Source organism: Colletotrichum truncatum, assembly GCF_014235925.2.
Source record: "Colletotrichum truncatum strain CMES1059 chromosome Unknown Contig_0003, whole genome shotgun sequence".
NCBI lineage: Eukaryota > Fungi > Ascomycota > Sordariomycetes > Glomerellales > Glomerellaceae > Colletotrichum > Colletotrichum truncatum.
This window is the reverse complement of record NW_027222400.1, coordinates 6,552,855-6,564,418: the sequence shown is the minus strand read 5'-3', so window position 1 is coordinate 6,564,418 and position 11,564 is coordinate 6,552,855. Positions and strand designations below refer to the sequence as shown.

The window sequence follows — 11,564 nt, the reverse complement described above, 5'->3', positions numbered from 1 at the left end:
TTGTTCCAAGGCCGTTTGTCCTCCAGCTCTTCGCCAATACATCTCCCGTCTCTCATCACGAGATGCTAGGGACTGCTCGATAGCTACAGCGCATCCTTTCAACAAAATTGGAATACACTCCTCTCCGAATAATATCAACTTTTTAATCACTAATATCGAGGACGCGAATCGACACAGCAGCCTGCTGCCGCACGGCTTCAAGACCAAGTGTCTTGGGTGGCCCCGAGACTTTTGTTTGTGCTGGATTCACGCATCACTAATCATAATACTCTATCAGAATGAAGCTATTCACAGCGGTAAGCCTGCTGGCTGCCGCCAGTCAGTACTGGCTCGCATCTGGACTGCCGCAGTTTCCAGACAATCCTATGTGTACTGCCGGCATCACCTCGGTGGAAGTTCAACCTGTCCAGTTCGTCGTGCGCCGACCCATCTACATCAGCGCCTTTCTGCCTGCCAATACCGTTTTGGTCCTCGATGATGGATTGACACTCACAATCACCAATGCGCCGGTCACTCTCGTCACTGAATTCGATAGGCTGGGCACCTTGTCTTCCCGGGTAACGAGGTTAGTTTGTCGTCTTAATAAGCCTGTAGCTTTCAATAAGCAACCAACCAGCTGACTTTTGTAGAATCATCGAGAATGACTCAATACTTCCCAATGCCTACGTTACGATCACGAAGGGTGGACACTCTGGGTCATTACCGAGCACCATCACCGTGCTTCCGACAGGCCCGGATGGCGTTGGTACCTACCTGGTGTTCACTCCTCTAGCTTTGACCGGCCTATCTCCCCCTCCGGGGCCAACACCGGCCAGCCCAGCATCGATTCCCGTGACGATTTTGCCAACTGCTAATGGCCCGCCAGTACCCGCCGGGCCTTTCACCACCATTACGGTTGGCGGGGCTGATCGGGTGCCCAGAAACCTGACCGTCACATCTGGAGCCGATGGCACAGTCTTCATTCAGACTTTGGACAGGTTTGAGATTACAGTTACGGGCCGATGGAATACCATCACCGTCATGGGACACGTCGGATACAACCCTTTCCCTATTACCATGCCTGGCGACGGCATAGCGGCGGGAGTCGATCGTAGTGGGCAGTTTCTGGAGATTATTGAGACTCCTGCAGGAGACATAGATCTCCTGGTGACACTAGCCACAACCACAATTGGAGTACAGGGAATCGCTAGGGCAACCACTTACACGCTGGTTCCGACTGGTACCGGAAATGCGGGTGCTGTCATCGTCCAGACTCCTCTCGCCGTCTACGCAAAAATATTCACGACCATTACCATCCCTGGACCCGCAGTGACCACGCTTTCGATCCCAGCCCCGGAGGGGAGCACCGGTACCGTCATCGTGCAAACGACAGATGGCTACACCGGACCGGCTGCAGGACCGTTCACAACCGTCACTGTTGGTGGTGGTCAGGGAAGCAGTCCAGCAACTGTTACGGTCCCCCCCCGAAACGGCATACTAAACGTCCTTTTTGCACGACAAGCTGGCCCGCACACAGTTCTCGTACAGACACCAGACCCCGCCGCATTTGCAGGACCATACACGACCGTCACGGCCAATGGAAACAATGGCCCCCAACCAGTGACTTTTACGGTGCCTCCCCAGGGAACTGACAGGACGGGAACAGTTGTCATCCAACCGGCCGAGAGCGTCTTCAATGGTCCCTTCACGACCATTACCTCTGGAGGCATCACTGGGTCGATCCCGGTTACGCTTACGGTTCTGCCCTCGAGGAACCCATCATTGGGAACCATCATCATCCAGACAGCGCAGGCAGCTTCACCGACTGATTTTGTAACTTGGGACGCACTTGCTGTTCCCGGTAGTGGAGCGAGAATCACTTTGCCTGTGGCACCTGGTACACCACCATCGCAACCAGCAACCGTTATTGCTGCTCCTGGATTGGGTGGCGATGATCCGGCAACCAGTGGTCTCGAGGCCCTCGAAGCCTCGGTTCTCACGATTCGCGGTAATTACAACGGCACGGTTCCTGAAACTCTTACTTTGACGTCACCAGGAGACGCCCAATTTGCTACTATCGTCCAGCAGCTCCCAGTTGGATACACCGAGACAGGGGCTTTACCTCCGGGAACCGCTCCTAACGTCCCTGGTCAGTCGAATGGTCCCGCGCCGACAGCAGGTCCGATACCTGGCCAAGTACTTCCAGCCCTCACCAGCGGATATGATGGCTCTGTTCCAACGACCGTGACTCTGCCGCCCGTGGGAGATCAGACAGCCGGACAAGTAGTTGTTCTTACTCCATTGTCGAACGCACTCGCACCTACAGGCAATAACGCTGGCCAGCCACTGAACACGGTCACACAGGGTGCAGCCGTACCATTCCCGACGACCATCTCTCTCACACCACCAGCTGGACAGCCCGGAGCAACTGACTCGCCCAACCTTGTCTTGGTTTTGACGCCCCAGACGCCTGGTTCACCGGCGCAAACGCCAGTCTTCCCCGTTGCTCCGGCCCAGCTCACCACGACCTCAGGGTTTATTGACGGACCCAACCCTCTTATTTTCACAATCCCTCCCGCGAGTTCCGGGGGTGATGGTACCGTCGTGGTTTTGCAAACTCGCCCGCCGGCTGCCGTTTCCCCTCCCGGCGGTGCCCCTACTAACGCAGGTCCCCCTCCCGCTGGTGGTTCGTTGGTTTTGCCACCTGGCGTGCCGTTCGTGACGGTTACAACTCCGTTCGACGGGCCAGCGCCCCAGACTAATGTTTTGTTTCCCTCAGGTACTAACCCGACAGGAACGGTTCTTGTTCAAGTGCCCGCAGCACAGTTTACGCCCCCGGCACCCGGAGTCAACCCTCCCGGACAGGGCGGTGCACCGGCACCAGGAATCCCGCTGGGCCCCGGCATCACTGTTGGCGGCCCGGTTCCTGTTCCCAGTGACGTCAACCTCGGTTCATTCTTGACTGTGACCCAGGGCGGACCAAACGCAAACACGGTCATCTTCCTTCCAACCGGTACTGAACCCGGCCTTGTTGTTATCCAGACACCGACTGTCGCCCCGACTGCTGCTCCAGGCGCTGGTGTGGGCCAGACCCCGGCAGTGAACGTTCTCGAAACAACCACTGTTGGTTTCTCTGGCTCAGCTCCCACTACTATCACCGTGCAGCCCCCCGGAGGTGGCTCTGGTATCGTGGTCGTTCAAACTCCGTTCGTTAACCCGACGGCCCCCGGCCCCGTTGCCCCGGCCGTCCTTTTCACAACCACCACCCAAGGGTACACCGGGTCTACCACTAACAGCCTCACATTCCAGCCTGCTGGGGCCGACACCGTTGGTACCGTGGTCATACAAACCCCTCTCTTCCCCGGAGGCGCAACCCAGCCAACTGCGCAGCCCCCTGTGGTTCCGCCTGGCTTCGTGCTGGCAACGACTGGTTTCAACGGCGTCGCGCCGACCACAGTCACTATCCCGCCGTCGGGAGCCAACCCCGGCACTGTTCTTGTCCAGACGCCCACGGCGCCGCCTCCTGTGGTCCCGCCTGGCTTCATCCTGGCAACGAGCGGGTTCAACGGCGTCGCGCCGACCACAGTCACTATCCCGCCGTCGGGAGCCAACCCCGGCACTGTTCTCGTCCAGACGCCTACGGCGCCTCCTCCTGTTGTTCCGCCCGGCTTCATTCTGGCAACGAGCGGTTTCAACGGCGTCGCGCCGACCACAGTCACTATCCCGCCGTCGGGAGCCAACCCCGGCACTGTTCTTGTCCAGACGCCCACGGCGCCGCCTCCTGTGGTCCCGCCTGGCTTTGTGCTGGCGACAACTGGATACAATGGCGCCGTGCCGACTACTGTCACTATCCAGCCATCGGGAGCCAATCCAGGCACTGTGCTTGTCCAGACGCCCACTGGAGGTGCTGCCGGCGGCCCCGCGCCTGTTGTTTTAATCAGTGGGTACACTGGATCAGCGACATCGACACTCACACTTAACCCAGCGAATGCCGGAGATCCGACGACTCTGGTCATACTGACGCCGACTGGTCCTGGGGGGGCGACTCAGCCTGCCAATGTCCCCTTCGCTACGACGACTCAGTTATGGGACTCCACAGGTACATCCACGTCAACGATTCCCCCTAGTGGTGGGCAGTCCGCGGGTCAGGTCATCGTATTCGCACCTAGGTTCGCGAGATTTGTGACTAGAACGACTGGATATGCTGCGAACGTGCTTTCCACCACGACTGTTCCCATGACAAGTGGGACAGAGACAATTGGCATGGTTGTTATCTTTTCCCCAACCGGAACAGCCAATGTTGGGCAGAATCCTTCGCCAACAATTACGCCCGCTCCTGTCTTCGCATCAGTCACATCAACATATGGCGGTTCGGTCACACGTACCAGCACTTTCCCTGTCGGACCCAACGGCGAGCCGGCATCTACTGTCGTCTATGTTCCTAGTCAGGCTGCTGGTCCTGTCACTGCCACTTATGGTGGCTCTGTCACTCTCACCAGCACATTCCCTGTCGGTCCTAACGGCGAACCTGCTTCCACAGTGGTTTATGTTCCTAGTGGCTCTGGACCTCAGGCTAATGTCTTGACTGCCACATATGGCGGTTCAGTCACACGTACCAGCACTTTCCCAGTCGGACCCAACGGCGAGCCAGCTTCCACTGTCGTCTACGTCCCCAGTCAGGCGGCTGGTCCTGTAACTGCCACATATGGCGGCTCAGTTACTCTCACTAGCACTTTCCCCGTCGGTCCTAACGGCGAACCTGCTTCCACTGTCGTCTACGTCCCCAGTCAGGCAGCCGGTCCTGTCACTGCCACTTACGGCGGTTCGGTCACACGTACCAGCACATTCCCCGTCGGTCCCAACGGCGAACCTGCTTCCACAGTGGTTTATGTTCCTAGTGGCTCTGGACCTTTGGCTAATGTCTTGACTGCTACATATGGCGGCTCTGTTACTCTCACCAGTACTTTCCCCGTCGGACCTAATGGTGAACCTGCGTCAACAGTTGTTTACGTTCCTAGTCAGGCAGCCGGTCCTGTCACTGCTACTTACGGCGGTTCGGTCACACGTACCAGCACGTTCCCCGTCGGTCCCAACGGTGAACCAGCTTCTACGGTCGTTTACGTCCCCAGCCAGGCTGCCGGTCCAGTCACTGCTACTTACGGCGGATCGGTCATACGTACTAGCACTTTCCCCGTCGGACCCAACGGCGAGCCGGCATCTACTGTCGTCTATGTTCCTAGTCAGGCTGCTGGTCCTGTTACTGCCACTTACGGCGGTTCGGTAACTCTCACGAGCACCTTCCCCGCTGGACCCAACGGCGAGCCAGCTTCTACCGTCGTCTACGTTCCTAGTGGCTCTGGACCTCTGGCCAACGTTTTTACCGCTACCTATGGCGGTTCAGTCACACGCACCAGCACATTCCCCGTCGGACCTAATGGTGAGCCAGCTTCCACCGTGGTTTACGTTCCTAGCCAGGCGGCTGGTCCTGTCACTGCCACATATGGCGGTTCAGTCACTCTTACCAGTACTTTCCCAGTCGGACCCAACGGCGAGCCAGCTTCCACTGTCGTCTACGTCCCCAGTCAGGCAGCCGGTCCTGTCACTGCCACTTACGGCGGTTCGGTCACACGTACCAGCACATTCCCCGTCGGTCCCAACGGCGAGCCAGCTTCCACAGTGGTTTATGTTCCTAGTAGCTCTGGACCTCTGGCTAACGTCATCACTGCTACCTATGGCGGTTCGGTCACTCGCACCAGCACTTTCCCTGTCGGACCCAACGGCGAGCCGGCATCTACTGTCGTCTATGTTCCTAGTCAGGCTGCTGGTCCTGTCACTGCCACTTACGGCGGTTCGGTCACTCTCACTAGCACTTTCCCGGTCGGACCCAACGGCGAGCCGGCATCTACTGTCGTCTATGTTCCTAGCCAGGCTGCTGGTCCCGTTACCGCTACATATGGCGGCTCAGTCACTCTCACCAGCACTTTCCCCGTCGGACCCAACGGCGAACCTGCGTCAACAGTGGTTTACGTTCCTAGTGGCTCCGGACCTCTGGCCAACGTTTTTACCGCTACCTATGGCGGTTCAGTCACTCGCACCAGTACTTTCCCCGCTGGACCCAACGGCGAGCCAGCTTCTACTGTCGTCTACGTGCCTAGCCAGGATGCCGGTCCCGTTACCGCTACATATGGTGGCTTAGTCACACGTACCAGCACATTCCCTGTCGGACCCAACGGTGAACCTGCTTCCACAGTGGTATATGTTCCTAGTGGCTCTGGACCTCAGGCTAATGTCTTCACTGCCACTTATGGTGGTTCGGTCACTCTCACGAGCACTTTCCCTGTCGGACCCAACGGCGAGCCGGCATCTACTGTCGTCTACGTGCCTAGTCAGGCTGCCGGGCCTGTTACCGCAACTTACGGCGGTTCGGTCACTCTCACCAGCACTTTCCCCGTCGGACCCAACGGCGAACCTGCGTCAACAGTAGTTTACGTTCCTAGTAGCTCCGGACCTCTGGCTAACGTTTTTACCGCTACATATGGCGGCTCAGTCACACGTACTAGCACTTTCCCTGTCGGACCCAACGGCGAGCCGGCATCTACTGTCGTCTATGTTCCTAGTCAGGCGGCTGGTCCCGTCACTGCCACTTACGGCGGTTCGGTCACTCTCACCAGCACTTTCCCGGTCGGACCCAACGGCGAGCCAGCTTCTACTGTCGTCTACGTGCCCAGCCAGGCTGCTGGTCCTGTTACTGCCACTTACGGCGGTTCGGTAACTCTCACGAGCACTTTCCCCGCTGGACCCAATGGCGAGCCAGCTTCTACCGTCGTCTACGTTCCTAGTGGCTCTGGACCTCTGGCCAACGCTTTTACCGCTACCTATGGCGGTTCAGTCACTCGCACCAGTACTTTCCCCGCTGGACCCAACGGCGAGCCAGCTTCTACTGTCGTCTACGTGCCCAGCCAGGCTGCTGGTCCTGTCACTGCCACTTACGGCGGTTCGGTCACTCTCACCAGCACTTTCCCGGTCGGACCCAACGGCGAGCCAGCTTCTACGGTCGTTTACGTTCCTAGTCAGGCGGCTGGTCCCGTTACCGCTACATATGGCGGCTCAGTTACTCTCACCAGCACTTTCCCCGTCGGACCCAATGGCGAGCCAGCTTCCACTGTCGTCTATGTTCCTAGCCAGGCCGCCGGTCCTGTTACTGCTACCTACGGTGGTTCGGTCACTCGCACGAGCACTTTCCCCGTCGGACCCAACGGCGAGCCAGCTTCTACCGTCGTTTACGTCCCCAGCCAGGCTGCTGGCCCCGTCACTGCCACTTACGGCGGTTCGGTCACTCTCACCAGCACTTTCCCGGTCGGACCCAACGGCGAGCCAGCGTCAACAGTGGTATATGTTCCTAGTGGCTCTGGACCTCAGGCTAATGTCTTCACTGCCACTTATGGTGGTTCGGTCACTCTCACGAGCACTTTCCCTGTCGGACCCAACGGCGAGCCGGCATCTACTGTCGTCTATGTTCCTAGTCAGGCTGCCGGTCCCGTCACTGCCACCTATGGCGGTTCAGTCACTCTCACCAGCACATTCCCCGTTGGACCCAACGGCGAGCCTGCGTCAACAGTCGTCTACGTTCCTAGTGGCTCCGGACCTTTGCCTAATGTCGTTACCGCTACCTATGGCGGTTCAGTCACTCGCACCAGTACTTTCCCCGCTGGACCCAACGGCGAGCCAGCTTCTACGGTCGTTTACGTTCCTAGTCAGGCGGCTGGTCCCGTTACCGCTACATATGGCGGCTCAGTTACTCTCACTAGCACTTTCCCCGTCGGTCCTAACGGCGAACCTGCTTCCACAGTGGTATATGTTCCTAGTGGCTCTGGACCTCAGGCTAATGTCTTCACTGCCACTTATGGTGGTTCGGTCACTCTCACGAGCACTTTCCCGGTCGGACCCAACGGCGAGCCAGCTTCTACTGTCGTCTACGTGCCCAGCCAGGCTGCCGGTCCCGTCACTGCCACTTATGGCGGCTCGGTCACTCTTACCAGCACATTCCCTGTCGGTCCCAACGGTGAACCAGCTTCCACTGTCGTCTACGTCCCTAGCCAGGCTGCCGGTCCCGTTACCGCTACATATGGCGGCTCAGTTACTCTCACTAGCACTTTCCCCGTTGGTCCCAACGGTGAACCAGCTTCCACTGTCGTCTACGTCCCTAGCCAGGCTGTCGGTCCCGTTACCGCTACATATAGCGGCTCAGTTACTCTCACTAGCACTTTCCCCGTCGGTCCTAACGGCGAACCTGCTTCCACAGTGGTTTATGTTCCTAGTAGCTCTGGACCTCTGGCTAACGTCATCACTGCTACCTATGGCGGTTCGGTCACTCTCACCAGTACTTTCCCCGTCGGACCGAACGGCGAACCTGCTTCTACTGTCGTCTACGTCCCCAGCCAGGCTGCTGGTCCCGTCACTGCCACTTACGGCGGTTCGGTCACTCGCACGAGCACTTTCCCCGTCGGACCCAACGGCGAGCCAGCGTCAACAGTTGTTTACGTTCCCAGTCAGGCTGCCGGTCCCGTCACTGCCACTTATGGTGGCTCTGTCACTCTCACCAGCACATTCCCTGTCGGACCTAACGGCGAACCTGCTTCTACGGTTGTTTACGTTCCTAGTCAGGCCGCCGGTCCTGTTACTGCTACCTACGGTGGTTCGGTCACTCTTACCAGCACTTTCCCTGTCGGACCCAACGGCGAGCCAGCTTCCACTATCGTCTATGTTCCCAGCCAGGCCGCCGGGCCTGTCACTGCCACTTATGGCGGCTCGGTCACTCTTACCAGCACATTCCCTGTCGGACCTAATGGTGAACCTGCTTCTACTGTGGTTTATGTTCCCAGTGGCTCCGTACCTCTGGCCAATGTCTTCACTGCCACATACGGTGGTTCGGTCACTCGCACCAGCACTTTCCCCGTCGGATCCAACGGCGAGCCGGCTTCCACTGTCGTCTATGTTCCTAGCCAGGCCGCCGGTCCTGTTACTGCTACCTACGGTGGTTCGGTCACTCTTACCAGCACTTTCCCCGTCGGTCCCAACGGTGAACCAGCTTCTACGGTCGTCTACGTCCCTAGCCAGGCTGCCGGTCCCGTTACCGCTACATATGGCGGCTCTGTCACTCTCACCAGCACATTCCCTGTCGGACCCAACGGCGAACCTGCGTCAACAGTTGTTTACGTTCCCAGTGGCTCTGGACCTCTGGCAAATGTTTTTACTACTACCTACGGCGGTTCGGCCACTCTCACCACCACTTTCCCGCTCGGTCCTAATGGCGAACCTGCCTCAACTGTAGTTTACATTCCAATTACCGGCACATCTATTATACCCTCTGAGACTGCATCTTATGTTACATTGACGACTGGATATGACGGATCAGTCACTGCCTACCAGACACTGGCACCACCTGCCTCTGGACTGCCCGGCACCGTACTTGTGCAAGTTCCAACTACTAACATTGCCTCCGCTACAGATAGTCTCATTGTATCAGGCGGGACGACCTATGTAAGATACACAACGTATATCGACGGTTCATCATTTACTACCTCAACAATACCACCTGGCCGACCAGGCGATCCCTATACAATTCTTGTAGCAGCTGCTAGAAGAGCATTTATAGCTACCTCTACAGTACGCGGATTAACAGCACGGATAACATCAACCTTACCAATTGGACCAGATGGCATACAAACAGTCATTATCCAGGTTCCAGATACAATTATCACACCAACAATACCAACTGCCACAGCCTCTTCGTACACGACAGTCGTTACTGGTGTCCCTGGTACTTTCACCGGCACTCTGGTATCGACTCTGCCTGCTGGTCCTGACGGTATTGCAACCGTTCTGTTCCAAACCGCTATTCCCACCGCTACCGCCTCTTCGTACACGACGGTCGTCACTGGCGTCCCTGGCACGTTCACAGGCACTTTGGTTTCGACGTTGCCAGCTGGTCCAGACGGAATCGCAACAGTGCTTTTCCAGACTGCCAACCCGGGTGCCACCGCCTCTTCGTACACGACGGTCGTCACTGGCGTCCCGGGCACATTCACAGGCACTCTGGTTTCGACGTTGCCAGCTGGTCCAGACGGAATCGCAACAGTGCTTTTCCAGACTGCTAACCCGAGTGCCACCGCCTCGTCGTACACGACGGTCGTCACTGGCGTCCCTGGTACTTTCACGGGCACTTTGGTTTCGACCCTGCCAGCTGGTCCAGACGGAATCGCAACAGTCCTTTTCCAGACTGCCAACCCGAGTGCTACCGCCTCCTCATACACTACGGTCGTCACTGGCGTCCCTGGTACTTTCACGGGCACTTTGGTATCGACACTACCTGCTGGCCCAGATGGTATCGCAACAGTCCTCTTCCAGACTGCCATTCCTACTGCCACCGCCTCGTCGTACACGACGGTCGTTACTGGTGTCCCTGGTACTTTCACCGGCACTCTCGTTTCGACTCTGCCTGCTGGTCCTGACGGTATTGCAACCGTTCTGTTCCAAACCGCTATTCCCACCGCTACCGCCTCTTCGTACACGACGGTCGTCACTGGCGTCCCTGGCACGTTCACAGGCACTTTGGTTTCGACTCTGCCAGCTGGTCCAGACGGAATCGCAACAGTCCTTTTCCAAACTGCCATTCCTACTGCCACCGCCTCGTCGTACACGACGGTCGTCACTGGCGTCCCTGGCACGTTCACAGGCACTTTGGTTTCGACGTTGCCAGCTGGTCCAGACGGAATCGCAACAGTGCTTTTCCAGACTGCCAACCCGGGTGCCACCGCCTCTTCGTACACGACGGTCGTCACTGGCGTCCCGGGCACATTCACAGGCACTTTGGTTTCGACTCTGCCAGCTGGTCCAGACGGAATCGCAACAGTCCTTTTCCAGACTGCCATTCCTACTGCCACCGCCTCGTCGTACACTACGGTCGTCACTGGCGTCCCTGGTACTTTCACGGGCACTTTGGTATCGACACTACCTGCTGGCCCAGATGGTATCGCAACAGTCCTCTTCCAGACTGCCATTCCTACTGCCACCGCCTCGTCGTACACGACGGTCGTCACTGGCGTCCCTGGTACTTTCACGGGCACTTTGGTTTCGACTCTGCCAGCTGGTCCAGACGGAATCGCAACAGTGCTTTTCCAGACTGCTAACACGAGTGCCACCGCCTCGTCGTACACGACGGTCGTCACTGGCGTCCCGGGCACATTCACAGGCACTTTGGTTTCGACGTTGCCAGCTGGTCCAGACGGAATCGCAACAGTGCTTTTCCAGACTGCCATTCCTACTGCCACCGCCTCGTCGTACACTACGGTCGTCACTGGCGTCCCTGGTACTTTCACGGGCACTTTGGTATCGACACTACCTGCTGGCCCAGATGGTATCGCAACAGTCCTCTTCCAGACTGCCATTCCTACTGCCACCGCCTCGTCGTACACGACGGTCGTCACTGGCGTCCCTGGTACTTTCACGGGCACTTTGGTTTCGACTCTGCCAGCTGGTCCAGACGGAATCGCAACAGTGCTTTTCCAGACTGCTAACACGAGTGC

The 11,564-nt window shown here is 57.9% G+C and overlaps 1 protein-coding gene across 1 annotated transcript in view; it reads left to right on the top strand.

Moving 5' to 3' along the window:
* Window positions 1–278: 278 nt before the first annotated feature.
* CTRU02_206706 (UbiD family decarboxylase) overlaps window positions 279–11,564 on the top strand; it is a gene marked incomplete at both ends in the record, with an annotated part of 30,529 nt that continues 19,243 nt past the window's right edge. Inside the window, 3 exons of the mRNA XM_070204759.1 lie at window positions 279–565; window positions 630–856; window positions 1,130–11,564. The exon at window positions 1,130–11,564 is cut by the window's right edge and continues 19,243 nt beyond it. Of these exons, the coding sequence (XP_070061863.1) occupies window positions 279–565; window positions 630–856; window positions 1,130–11,564 (10,949 nt within the window). The remainder of the gene's footprint in view (window positions 566–629; window positions 857–1,129) is intronic.